Source organism: Lissotriton vulgaris, chromosome 9 (genome assembly GCF_964263255.1).
Source record: "Lissotriton vulgaris chromosome 9, aLisVul1.2, whole genome shotgun sequence".
Lineage (NCBI taxonomy): Eukaryota > Metazoa > Chordata > Amphibia > Caudata > Salamandridae > Lissotriton > Lissotriton vulgaris.
This window is the reverse complement of record NC_141697.1, coordinates 281,428,382-281,442,952: the sequence shown is the minus strand read 5'-3', so window position 1 is coordinate 281,442,952 and position 14,571 is coordinate 281,428,382. Positions and strand designations below refer to the sequence as shown.

The following is a 14,571-nucleotide window of genomic DNA, read 5'->3' as shown; positions in this document are numbered from 1 at the left end:
ACCTTGACCCAGACACCGTACCTTGACCCAGACACCGTACCTTGACCCAGACACCCTACCTTGACCCAGACACCCTACCTTGACCCAGACACCCTACCTTGACCCAGACACCGTATCTTGACCCAGACACCGTATCTTGACCCAGACACCGTACCTGGACCCAGACACTGTACCTGGACCCAGACACTGTACCTGGACCCAGACACTGTACCTGGACCCAGACACTGTACCTGGACCCAGACACTGTACCTGGACCCAGACACCGTACCTTAACCCAGACACCGTACCTGGACCCAGACACCGTACCTGGACCCAGACACCGTACCTGGGCCTAGGTCGGTAATGCACGCCCTCGCCACTCCTTTCAGAAATGGTATGACCCAATGGACACTTCTGCCAACGAACGTCAGTCATCTGCTGAAGGCATCAGTTCCCTAAAATCTGACGCCTCGTTCAAATCTCTGTTAAAGTGCCTCACTCAGGATCTGTTGCACCCTCAATTTGTTTGCTCACTAAGTTTACAAACGTGGCTCTGATAGTGCACACCACTGATCTAATGCAGCTCCCAGTGAGATTATAAAACAGGGTTCCTGTTCTCCAAGTCCGAACTCCGGTTTCTGCTGCTAGTGCAAAGCTAGGACCCAACACCCCTCTAATGCTGCCCTGAGCAGCAGCAGTCCTGCTACTAAGCACTTCATCGCGCTATACTTAACATAACATCATTTTCTCCTGCAAGATACTCCAAGACTGAATATGAACCATAACACTCCAGCCACGGGACTCCCTTTGCCCTGCATGCAAACAAGATGCTTTAAGAAGACGCTACCTTTTATCTTTTTCCCCCTTAGGTCGCAGTGCATAATCAACCCGATGCGGCTTTAGCATGCTTGAATGCTCCGATAACATTATAGGATCCATAAACAGCAAACACTATATTAAAATCAGTTGAGAAACTACAAACATTCTCCAGGTCTCAAACTGTAAAGCGAATGTTTTTGTAATTGTTCCGCTTGAATAAACACAGCTAATTAAATGGAAACAATGCAAATGGATCGGCAATAATACATCAACATCTACATTGTACAGCACATTGTAAACAAACTTTAGCTTGCACTTCATTTTATATATAATTGGTTAAAGAATGTGCGGGTATCTCCACCTAGTGGGTGTACTTTAGAATAGCAGTTGCAAAGAGACGCAGAAATTCTTGCTTGCCGGGGAAAAAAACAATTGTGAATTAGAATTCCCTCATTCGAGATAGTTTAAAGCGAATTTCTGATGTGGTTCAAATCTGGCCTTTTCATTTCTAAACATTGACGTGCAAGTGGTAGCACTTTAATATGGACAAATCAAAGATCTTGCTCACTTCTCTTGAAATATAATCATAGACCCACAAACAATGTGCGGTCTCTGACAGTGAAGTAGCTTGTAAGATTTTTTCAGCGTTCCACTTTACTTCTTATTGCAGAGGAACATAATGGCCAAAGGAGAACCCCGCTGACTGAAAATTGCGCCCTCCCCTTTCCACCCGCCACCAATCGTCTGATCAAGTTATGGTGACAGTCAATCATGACTGGGAAATTCAACGCCATGCTCACACCGGAGGAACTCAGATAAAAGACATTTTCAGATCAGATCGTTGGCGGCCTAATTATGCTAATGAAATCATTAGCTCGTGCTGTCAAAATATCTTTGAGCACCACACAACAATTGACCGTATACTCTTCGTAGTACACGCCCCATCAGACCTCCTATTATTAATGACAGAGATATGCAAAACTATTCATACCAGAAAGACTTCCCGACCGAATTGCTTCCCGCTCGACCTCCGCTTTCAAATAAACCATCAAAGATCAAAATATAAATTCAGATCAGCTTTTTAAAAAGCTTTCTAAGCTTCAACTAATCCCACAACACATCAACTACAAATAAAAAAAAAACGTTATCTTCTAAATTAGCTGTGCAATGCCACACTTATAAATGTTGTGAAACAACTGCTGGTTATATTAAACACCAGTCACAAATAAATACATAACTAAAAGAAGTGAACTTTAAAGCTGAACACAATTCTACACAGTGTAAAAAAGTCAAGGGCATGGGAGTTATTCCATTTTTTTTAGGGGGGGGGAGTCTTGCAGGGGGCGGGGTGAAACAACAGCCTGTGGAAAATTGGTTCCAACAGACAAAGTTCTAGCTCAGCAATAGAAAGATGTGAATCAGGCAAAAGATGCCATGAAAAAACAATATGAAAAGACTAACATTTAAAAAATATATATTTTTCAACATTTTTCAGTGTCTCAATTAAATACATACTTACATGTATCACTAAATCGATTGACATTTGTTGAAAGTATCATTGTTTTAAATATGACACATTTAAGAATACCCCTATGACCTGAAGATGTTACACCGAGCTTCAAGAAAACGTGCCACTTTGTTAAACTCTTTATACATGTATCCTATAGTGTTATTAAATGCAAACTAATATTACTTTACGTTATATGTGAGGCTTATGCAGAGTGCAGATCCTGAACTGAATTATTTCAATGTGCTCTCAGACTGGATGGTTAAGAAAAATGATGATACATTGTGAAGTAAACCAATGAGACATGAATCACACAATTGTGTCAAGGGAGGAAGCTAGGAGTGGAATCCAGGACTGCATATTATGCAGTTCAGAGACTGTAGAGTAGAGTTTTAAGAACAAAGAGCAGCACTTTCTTTTCAATGATCAATTATTGTTATTAAATTAGTTTTAGTATGTGGAGATAGATAAATACACTTATCACATCTTTAAACAAACTGACATTATATTCACAAATATATGCATGTGTGTACTCATAAGATTTCAAAGTGTGCTTTTCTGTGCAGAATAGTCCCACTGAAAGGGAAGATCAGACACAGTGACAAAGCATACCTGTGTGTAATCATGCTGCACGTAGCACACGTCTCTTTGAAGATCTGTACTTGGAGGAGCAAACTGAGTGAGGGCCCGTAGACCACTTCGTATTTTTTCTAATACAGTGGCGGCTGGTGACATTTGAAAGTGGTGAGGCGCAATAGTTGGAGATGAGTAGCCTGTGACGAGTGAGCATAACGAGCGAGCCCTACTCGCATAAGGAGGGGCAATTTCAAACAAATTTGAGAAAGCAAGAAGGTTAATAATGCAACTCTGAGCTTCCACTCTCCTTCAAAATTTCTCTCATCCTTCTCAAAGCCTCAGCTTCCCCTCGGCCTCTCTCTCCTCCACTTCCAAGCCTCTGCACTCACTCTCTCCTCTGCTACCAAGTTTCAGCTGTCCCATGGCCTCTGCCAGTCTCTCACTCTAACTCCAAGGCTCCTCTCTCTCTGTCTCTCCCTTCTCCACCTTCAAGTTTCTTCTCAGCCCCTGTCTCCGCCACCTCCAAGCTCCCGCTCTCCCTCAGTCTCTCTTTCCCTATGCCCTGCTGTCCTACATTCCGGTCAAGAGAAGGCATACTGTAGTGCACACATGTCCTTTACACATTCAAACAAATCCCCTCCTTTCACTTTAGGGCAGCTTGCTTTCCTCTTTGCAGGTCGAAAATACACCCCCAAGCCACCTGTACTGCCTTAAGACTTCTTTGCTCTTAGCCCTTCATAAGAGACAACCAGAAAGGAACTTGAGGGCTCTGAGGCCCTACACAATGCAGAAACTATATAACTGTTTTACATTGGCCAGGGGTTTGAGCTGTTATTTGTGCAATTTGTTTATTTTGTGTATAAAGCGGAAGCTGAGTCAAAATAGAAAATGAACAGCTTTTAGTCACTTGTGCGTTTTTCAGGTAAAATGAGTCAGTGGAAGGGGGGCTCTGTTTTCTTTTCTTCTTTCCTAAACTCACACAGGATTCTGATTTCAAAGAGACACATTATTTTGTCTGTAATTGCATTTATCTTCCTGCATAACCCATCGTCATGCACGTGTAATAAATGTAGAAATTCCCTCCCGTCCTGCGGTGCAGGGGTGCTGTGGCACGGGTTCATATCCATATATTATTTCTTGATGTGCACAGGACTTGAAGATATATATGGCCCGTGCATATTTTGTAAAAAACAAGTGCCAGGGCCCTCGTCAATAGGCCCCTGCAGATTGAACCACCCATTGCCCCTGTTAGCACCTCCAATGAGAGTACAAAAGTATAATATCTGCGTGCTGAGTACGCATGGACACGATGCAATGCTCCACATACTCTGCAATTGAGAGATAAATAGTTACATTTGTCCACTTTAAAAAAACAACCAAACAAGCATTTTAACCTCTTAAGCGCTGCTGACGGCCAACGGTCGTCACGAGCGCTACCTCCCCAGTGCTGCGCACAACCATTGGACTTCCATTCAGCACTAGTTCCAATGGACAGCGCAGCACTGGGGAGGGATATTTGTGAAGCAGCTAAGGTGTTAAGTAAAAGGATCGCTTAAAACTTACCTTAAAGTCCGACACAGAGTCTGTCCAGAGATGAACCCTTTCTAGCACAAGCTGTGGTGCAGGCAGCTCTTACGAGGCTGCAGCTGTTGCCTTTCTTTTTGCTGCTGCCGGAGCCCACCATGTGTTTGAAGAAACACGGAGCTTGACATTGCGACGCTGTTGGGTGGGGTTATGATCCTGCACCACACGTGATCGGAAAGGGTGGGGGTGTGACTTCGCTGATTGACGTGCAGACTCGGAACTTCAGGGATGAAGCCTGAAACGCCCCTGTCTTTACCAGCGACGTCATTTGGGGAGGCCCTTCACAACTGAAAGTCAGGGCTTTGATGTGCTGATGACCTCACAGGCCCCAGGGCTGAGGGATCCTTGGCCCAGAAAAGTGTAGCTGAAGAGACAGGCGCAGGCGCACTGGAGAATCAGATGTGCCTGCCTGACCCCGACCTGTGACTGCTGCCCAACGCGCACCGAGAAACGATTCCTTTAACGGATACACAGCAGGCACTGTATCTGCATCTTTTTTACAGGAATTACAGTACCTACAATCAAAATAGTCTTGAGGCATAAAACACAGAGGGCGCAGCCCCTACGCCCTAAGGAAAGAACCACCACTGTTTAATCCTTTCCTTGCTGCCGTCGGCAGCACTACCTCCCCAGTGCTGCCGTCGGCCACTGGCCGACGCGGCCCCGCCCGCGCACGGAAACGCCCGCACCGGGGCGGAATTACCGCCGCGGTTAACGGGTTAATAGTTAATTGTGGTTGTTGAGGTGTTGAGTCTCTCCAGCCGAGCCAGCAGTAACATTAAAGTTAAATAGCATCTCCTGTTTCCCTTGCTCTTCTAGTTCACCTGCTTGACAAACAGAACAGTTGAGGAGCGGTTCAACACCTCTATGACCACAATGACATAAATGAAACAAAGAGGTTGTGGCACCCCTACAGTTTGCTCCAGAGGTGATTTAAGGGATGGGCAAAGAGGCCAGTTGCACAGGGCCCCCACCTTCCAGGGGCCCCTAGCAAAGTAAACTAGTTCAATATCTTGCTTTCATCTATTTCTTTATCTCAGCCTTTAGCATATAATTCAATATTGAATGGTATCATGGCAATTGAATTAGCAGAAAATTTGTAATAAAGTTCAAAGTTGTTCTGATCAGGGGCCTCCGAAATCCTTAAGATGTCAGTGGTTTGCTCCTCCGGTTACTTTTGTTCAAGGAGACGGGCGATGTGCAGCGTGGCTTCAGAGAGACATGTTCTGTCGCCAATATTTAATCCTCACTTTCCACTTTTAAATCTTGTGGGGATATTGTCGCCTCTCTGTCCCTTACCCATGTAAAATGTAATTGTCTTACTAGCCCAGCACATGACCTCTGAACTAGGGTAATCCATCAGTTCAAGGGGGGATTCTACAACACGCTAGTAATTCTGAAAGATCAATGAGGCAGCTGTAGGGTTAGTTTCATGTCAACAGATTATGCCATAGGAATCCTTTACATTAAGTCCTGGTAGGCCACAACGCTGCTGAATAAACCCCTAAGGTCACTCATGCATCTTGAAAGCAGCAGTGGTTAATTTGTAAAAAAAAAAAAAGTACTGGGGCTCCCATCAGCCCATTGTTCTTGTAACACCGCTTAAAAAGAGCAGATCACTTAATCTCTCTATGCCTACCAAAAATGAGCGTGTCATTAACTGGTGCTCATGAAACTATAGCGCCGGTGTTGATGATTAAGTGCCAATGCGAAGCACAGGATAACACAGGCTCAAATTAAGCACTGGAAATCAGATTCTTTTGGGTGATTAATACAAATGGTTTAAACTCACATTACACAAAAATCAGTGATGACCTGTCAGTTCTTTCCCCTCTAAACTACCTCCTGCCACTGCATCTAGAGAAATGATAGAGACGTCAGTGCAAGAACTTTTTTTTTGCTGAAGAAATTATTACTTTGTAGAAAAATGTTCAGAGCTAGACAAAATCGCTTTTTTGTGGATTTTGCGGCAAATAGTGCAGTATGCAAATAATATTGTTCCCAGGGTACAGGGAAGATTCATGAGATTCCCCATCGACCTTCGGATGACCCAGGACCATCTTTCCTTCAGGAAGCAACTCAAGACCTGGCTGTCCGTGCAGTAACCTACCCCTCCCCCTGCGCCGTGAGACCCTTCCGGGTGAGTAGCGCGCTATACAAATGTCTTGAATGAATGAATGAGATTAAACAAACAGCCCCTACCCTTTGACCAGCTCCACGGCAATAAAGTCATTGCCATCGCCGCTGTTGAAGAGAATGAAGCCATCTGCAGAGATGGTCTTGAACTGGAAGAAGAGGTGCATGGAGGTGTAGGCCTGCAAGGTGGCCAGGGTCAGGTAGCTGGCCTTGGTCTTGAAGGTCACGGGGTCAGCGATGATGGACCTCATGCCGAAGCGGGCCGTCAGCTCGTAGTAGTCAATGTCGCCATTCTTGCACAGGTCGATGTAGAGCAGGCCGTTGAACATGAGGCTCTGGAGGTGGCCAATGAAGCTGGAAGGGATGACGGACATGTAGCGTTTCTCCGTGATCACGCCGGTCTCGATGTTGTGGAACTCTAAGCGGGTGTGGTCTCCCACCATCGTGCCTTCAGAGACAAAGAAATACATTAACAAATGTGACCTTCATGCACAACTTTCATGCCCATGCCCACACAGGTACCCATTTAATGAAGCAAAAAACAGGCCAAAAGATTTCAATATCAGAGACCAGTCATTGGAAGATATGATCTGTTGAACCAAAAGAACAGGGATTATAGCTATTAATAGGTAACTTAAGGCAAGGATGCAGTGCTGTAAAGGGCTTCAGATTCCAGTGTTTCCCCCTTCGCCTGTCAGGAGAACGTACCACGAATGCCAGTCGTTACTTCACAAGTTACTACATTTCGAGGCTTTATATACCTGTAAGTACACCAGGAGAACCTTTACACTAAGAGTTTTACGTTAAAAGTACCTTTTCTTTGCATCTTTAAAGGTAAGTGATATATAGTTACAATAATTTATATTTTGTTACATTTTTCAAACATCGGCATATAATTTGACTGTAATTCATTAAAGATTAAATATACATTTCCTTTCAAATTTTATAGAACTTTCTTTTCAATTTAATTCCTAAGTATTGATTTTAAGTATTTAAGGAAATAAATGTTAGATTTAATATATTATTCATTTAATTATTTTAATACGTATTAATCTGTTTTTAGAGCGGTAAACGCCCAACCCCGCTGTATAGGATTAGAACTCCCGGAAGAAGACTTTATGTATTGAATTTATATAGTTAAAACGTGCTCAGCTATTTATAAGAAACTAGGACTATAACATTGTATTTATTGATGATCAACTTTCTGTGTAATCGAGAGGATGCCAGCTTCATATTTTACTTCCGCCTTTACCAGTTATATGCACTTTATGTTCGTGGTACTTCGTTGAACGTTGGAACACTGTTGTTTTTTTCTCCTTCACAAATACATGTATGTTCTACCTTTTTCATTATAATAGATTGTTTACTTAAATATATAATTTAGTAACTCAGAGAGCACACACACTTTTTAATTTTAGTTCGAGGTCACGGATGTCCTTCTTCAGGTTCACTTACAATACATGTATCCACGCATCACAGTACTGCTGTTGTCATACTGCAAAGGTTTGATGCAGTTCATTATTTTTGAAACCATTTTTAGCTGTAATTACAGAAAAAAAGATTGCTTTGTATGGATAAGCTATGAGTAAAGTATTGCACGACTGGTTTGTCTCAGCATTGTAAAAGCTGAGCTCGAGTGAGAGAGACTTTCTTTAGACCAATCTCCGTACACACGTTGTCATTTTCATGAACAGTAAATTATGCAGTGGGTAAAGGCTTCCATCTAGTGGAAAAGTAATGAATTACAAATGGCTTTTTTTTAGCTTCAAGCTGCAGCACTGAATATGGGATAAGAAACAAGATACACACACACCAAGAGAGTAAATGTTTTGTTTATGCTCAACAAATCTAATACATTTTTGTACATAACTAATCATTGTATGTTCTGTGGCATGCATTTAAAACGCGGGAGAGTTATTTAACATCAGCAATTGTTTGGTTTATCGAATATACATTACACATCTACCTGACAAAAGAAAACAGAAGCTACAGAATGACATCTAACAGGTAAGTAAGTGTTGCTACGCGAGGATTACCCGCCAGGAATTAGTCAAAAGCACATTATGGGAGAAAGGGAAAATCATCCGTCTTGTCAGCAGGAGGGAAACACGGCTATTGGCCGGTCTGCCCGCTCCACTGCTCCAATGTGTCAACCCTACTGTGGCGTCTCTTTTGCAGTGTGGTGCCGGCCTGTAACCATGCTGTCTGAGTGTTTCTCTGTTTGTCCAACCAGTTCCACTCTTTTCACCCTCTCCACAGTTAGCTGGGACGGGCAGTGCAGTGCTTATGAGAGCCAGGTTTTAAAAATACCTTTAAAATAACTGACATAGCAGCACATGCTGGAGAACAGCGCGGACAGACTATTTTTTATGTTTGTCAAGTGAAATTGTGGTACATAATAGAGTATGAGACAGAAAGGAGACTGCTATAGGCCCTAGGACTTATAAAGGGAACGTATACAGGCACCTGAGACACAGAGAAGACCCATGCAGTGGCTGATGGACTAGAACATAAGCATGGACAGCGAACATAAAAAAAAACGTATGTCATCCTTGTGACAGGAAGCCCTATTCCCTCTAGTGGAACTACTGATACAACGAATATCAGTAATTCTCAGGAACAAGAATATAGCGCTATCTTAACTTCCAGGCTGAGTAGCTACTACTAGATAGGCATAACCACATGCCACCTGGAAATTTGTCCAGAGAAAACTGATTAAAAATGCAAAGCATGTGGTAATCGAGTGTGCAGACTTCTTACCATGTGCTATGCTTAGGGTGACCAACTGGCATTGGTGCAAATTCAGGACGGTGAGTGTAAAAATTCAGGACAAAGGGTCAAAATTCAGGACACAAATTCAGGACAGGAGGTCAAAATTCAGGACAAAACTTCAGGACAATAGGTACGTTTTACAGACACATCAGAGGTCGCGCAATAGTATATAAGTAAGCCCAGCCATTTCCAAACATATTCAACCATTTGCACACCTATCCATCATATATCCTTCCATCTATCATTTCACTCATCCATTCCCTTCATCCATCCCCTTATCCATCCTTTCACTCATCCTCCATTATCCATCCATCCATCCACCCTTTCACCCTATCCATCTGTACACTTATCCATCCACTCTTCATCCCATCCATCCATTCACTCATCCATTCAGCCATTTTCCCTTTCACCAATCCAGCCATCCTTTCACTTACTAATCCTTCCACCCATCCACTCTTTTAGTCATCCATCCATCCTCCCTTTCTCTCTCCATCGACCCTTTCACTTAGCCTTCCTTCCATCCATCCATCCACCCACCGACTCATCCGCTCACGAATCCATCCATTGCCCCTATCACTCATCCATCTATCATTTCACTCCTTCACACATCTTTTCATCCTTTTGTCCATCTACCCTCCCTTTCACTCACTCATCCATCCTTACACCCACCCTTTCACTCATATGTCCATTCATTCACCCTTGCACTTATCAATCCATCAATCTATCCATCATTTCACTCATCCACCTACCCCGCATTATCCAGCCACCCACCATCCACCCACCCACTCATCCATCCTTTCACCCACCCACCATCCAATCCACTGATCCATCCTTTCACCCACCCACCATCCACCCACCCACTCATCCATCCATCCTTTCACCCACTCACTCATCATCCATCCTTTCACCCACCTACTTATCCATCCATCCACCCTTTCACCCACTCTCCATCTATCCATCCTTTCACCCGCCCATCATCCATCGATCCATCCATCTGTCCTTCCCCTCATCATCCATCCATCCATCCCCTCATCATCCATCCATCCTTCCCCTCATCATCCATCCATCCTTTTCCCTCATCATCCATCCATCCTTTTCCCTCATCATCCATCCATCCTTCCCCTCATCATCCATCCATCCTTTTCCCTCATCATCCATCAATCATCCATCTGCCCTTCCCCTCATCATCCATCCATCCTTCCCCTCATCATCCATCCATCCTTTTCTCCCATCATCCATCCATCCTTTTCCCTCATCATCCATCCATCCATCCTTCCCCTCATCATCCATCCATCCTTACCCTCATCATCCATCCATCCTTTCACCCACCCCCTCATCATCCATCCATTCCCTCATCATCCATCCATCCATCCTTTCACCCACCCCCTCATCATCCATCCATCCACCCTTCCCCTCATCATCCATCCTTTCACCCACCCCCTCATCATCCATCCATCCATCCATCCATCCATCCTTCCCCTCCTCATCCATCCATCCATCCTTCCCCTCATCATCCATCCTTTCCCGTCATCCACCCATCCTTCCCCTCATCCATCCTTCCTTTCATCCATCCTTCCCCTCACCCATCCATCCCATCCATTTATCCTGCCCCTCATCCATTCATCCCCTTCCCCTCCATCCATCCATCCTTCTCCTCATCCATCATCCTTCCCCTCACCCATCCATCCCATCCATTTATCATGCCCCTCATCCATCCATCCTTCCCCTCCATCCTCCATCCTTCCCCTTATCCATCCTTCCTTTCATCCATCCTTCCCCTAACCCATCCTTCCTTTCATCCATCCTTCCCCTCACCCATCCATCCATCCCATCCATTTATCCTGCCCCTCATCCATCCATCCTTCCGCTTCCATCCATCCATCCATCCATCCATCCTTCCCCTCATCCATTTATCCTTCCCCTCATCCATCCATCCATCCCATCCATCCATCCTTCCCCTCATCCATTTATCCTTCCCCTCATCCATCCCTCCTTCCCCTCCATCCATCATCCTTCCCCTCATCCATCTTTCCCCTCATCAATCATCCAGCTACCCTTCCACCCATACATCCAGCTATTTACATTTTCTCTACATCCTTCCCCTCACTCATCAATCCATCTATCCTCTCTCATTATCCATTTATTCAATCTTTCATTCATCCATTCACCCTTTCACTAATTCATTCAGCCATTCACACATCCCTTCACTTACTTACTCGCCCACCTTTCCATATTAATTTTGAGCTGAGCCTTTTTGAGAAGAGGCCCATCAAGAACTTCACCCTCACTGCAGGGGCCGTTCCAGGACTGGGACAGAAGCCACCCAGGGCGGACACAGGATCCACCACAGGGGGGGACAAGAGCCATCACAGGCGGGGGTTGGACTGGAGCCACAACATGCGGGACAGGAGCCATCCCAGGCGTGGGTGGACTGGAGCCACCACATGGGGGGACAGGAGCCATCACTGAGGGGAGGACAGGAGCCATCACAGGAGAGGGAACGTGATCCACCAGGGTGGGCACAGGGGTGGGCATGCGGTATTCTAGTATCATCTTTGGCTTCTCGCCCCCTCCTGCACAAGACAACGAGAAAACAGGCTCTCTGTCCAAAATGCCACCCCCCACTGTGATATACAGTATTTACAGGAGATACTCTAAGAGAACTGATTGAACTGATTGTCCTGCATACTTTGTTAATCAGTGTGGGTGCGATTGTGCCATTTCTTTATTGTATTACATTATGCATGCTTGAAGAACCGAGGTTTGCTTACAAATTAGTGACAGTAATTAAGCTCAGTGAAGAGAACCACGTGCTGCCTCGGTGTAATCTGGCCGAGTCTAGGATGTTTGGGGCCCTGGGTAGAAATGGAATGTGTGAGCCCCCCTCTAAATAGCAGATACAAGACGCATTCAGGGCTGTTTGCATGTGAATGGATGCCCCCTGCTCCTGAACCTGCAGCCCCTCCCTCTGTCTCCTCCGAGCACCTCTTAACAGCTCCTCAAGGGCTGGAGGTGTGAGGGTTGCCATCCCGCTGTGCCTCTACAGTGCTGCTGGGGGTCTGAGCTTTCATACAGCATCGGAGTCAAGAAGGGAGGTGGGGGCAAGCTGTGCCCGGTTAAAATTACGGACAAATGGCGTCCGTTAAAGAATCCTTCACGGACAACGGACAGACAGCCAAAATTACGGACTGTCTGTGAAATTTACGGACGGTTGGTCACCCTAGCTATGCTCCATTCCAAATGGGTTGGTAAAAGAGAAGCTATGAAATGTCATATCCTGTGGTATTGGTATTACTGGGTGTGGCAGTACCTCCGAAAAACGCGCGCCCCTCCACATGAGGCCCAAAGTACTTTACTTGCAGTAAGAAGGCTACAACTTAGATGGTATTGGTTCTCACTCCCTTACAGTAAAACGTAACTGTATGAATTCAGGACTACCTCAAAGCAAGTACTGTCTGAAAGGTTTCATGTCCAGGGACAACTCTTCAACAAGAATCAACACAAAATGATGGTGGTTGGAAAAGGGGACAATCAAGGGAAAGTAAGACAGAAGGAAAGGAACTAAGAAGCCAGGGATTAATAGTCACCGAGAAAGACATTCAAAGGATGAGGAAATAGATCTGACATTGAACCACCCAGGTGTGGAGTTGATTGGAAACTTACCTTCTGCCACGTCATCATCCACAGTTAACTTAAGGCTCTTGCCGCGCCGCACCACACGGACCGTGTGCCACTCGTTGTCGCTCAGCTTTTGCCCAGCGTATAGTATCTCTGGTCCCTTGCCTGGGAACAATGTTAATCCAAGAGTTAGTGGTGGCCAAGGTGACCAAACAGAACCCTACTGTCTACTGAACCCAGCCTTCTGGGCCTTACTGCTTGCACTGTGCTAAGGGAGGGTGTCCCTAGAGAAGGAGTGGGCCTGTGGATGATCTGCGAGGTGGAAGGGAGACAGTCCGCTCGGTGCCAAGCACAGACATTGACTGCCTCTCTCCCAGTGGGTCAGGAATTCTCTCCATTCACTCGTGGAAGGGACCACTCCTGCCTTCAAGCTGGATAAACAGGGCACGTTGTGTATCATATGGTGAATGCAAGGAATCAAAACTGTGATGCAGTGTTGGACCAGGAAGAAATAGTCTCTATGAACGCAAGGGTAGCTTTTATTGAGTCAAGGTGATTAAGGTCATGGATGTCACAGATGGATGATTGGGGAAAGGAGTTGGTCTAAGGGCTAGGGCGGTCGACCTCGAATCTGGGGAGTTCGAGTCTCGGCAATGACGCTGAACATGCTGTGATTCTGGTTAAATCACTTAATCACCCTTTGCCTAACAAAAAATAATGTGTCCTCATGTAATGCAACTGGTGCTATGTAAAGTGCTCTGATACCCGTTTCGGGTCAAGTTTGTGCTATGTAAACTCTGTAAAATAAATAAAAAATAAATGCTCAAAGTGCTGTGTGCTGCTTTGGTGACTCTTGCTAAAGAGTTGAATTACACCCCGATTGTCGTAAATTTGTGAAGATTTTTATGAGTGAATGCATTGCCTAGCAGTGGGGCAAGGAACGCATCAGGGATTGCTGTAAAAATGTACTAACTTCCAGTGGTTTTCTGAGCAGTAGACACGTTATATTCTTTTCTACATGTTTATATTGCAAGCTTCTTGTTCACTATTAATTGACATCATGATTCACAATTCCCAAAATCATACATTTTCTGAATATGTTAGTCAATGCAGTATTTCATTGGCTCCCCCACAAGTTAATAACTATGTATTGCTCCTCCATAAGTTAATAACACGTTCTTGCTTCTCCAAAAGCTATTAACAAGTTGTTGGTGCTTCACAAGTTAATAGCTAATTTTGTTTCCTCACATGGATTGCAAATAGTCAGGAATACTATGCTTCTGGAAAGCTCCAAGCCAGGGTAACATGGCTTAACATCACTTACTGTTTTCCAGTGGATGGAGGTAACCACCCCAGACTTCCTCGACCAGAATTTGTCAAAACAGAATGACTTACCTGATTCATTAAATGCTTAGTTCAGTCGGCCATCTTACTCACCGTCTTCCTTAGAGGTTCGAGTGTCCGATCACCATTAATACCCCCTGCCGTACACTTGCAGTACACATGGAGTGTGAAATTAGGTACTCCCAATGAATAGACTGGAGCTCATGTCTTCCCATGCCACTAGAAGTAGATATGGT

The 14,571-nt window shown here is 44.8% G+C and overlaps 1 protein-coding gene across 23 annotated transcripts in view; it reads right to left on the bottom strand.

Moving 5' to 3' along the window:
* The window catches only part of NRXN3 (neurexin 3), a 2,233,908-nt gene that overhangs the window by 982,385 nt on the left and 1,236,952 nt on the right, over positions 1 to 14,571 (bottom strand). For all 23 annotated transcript variants that reach the window (XR_015299916.1, XR_015299918.1, XR_015299917.1 and 20 more), the window contains 2 exons: positions 13,037 to 13,156; positions 6,668 to 7,049 (listed from right to left, as the gene is read on the bottom strand). Coding sequence is in view for 18 of the 23 variants with exons in the window: in XM_086937585.1 (XP_086793711.1) it covers positions 6,668 to 7,049; positions 13,037 to 13,156 (502 nt within the window). In the remaining 5 variants the exon portion in view is untranslated. The remainder of the gene's footprint in view (positions 1 to 6,667; positions 7,050 to 13,036; positions 13,157 to 14,571) is intronic.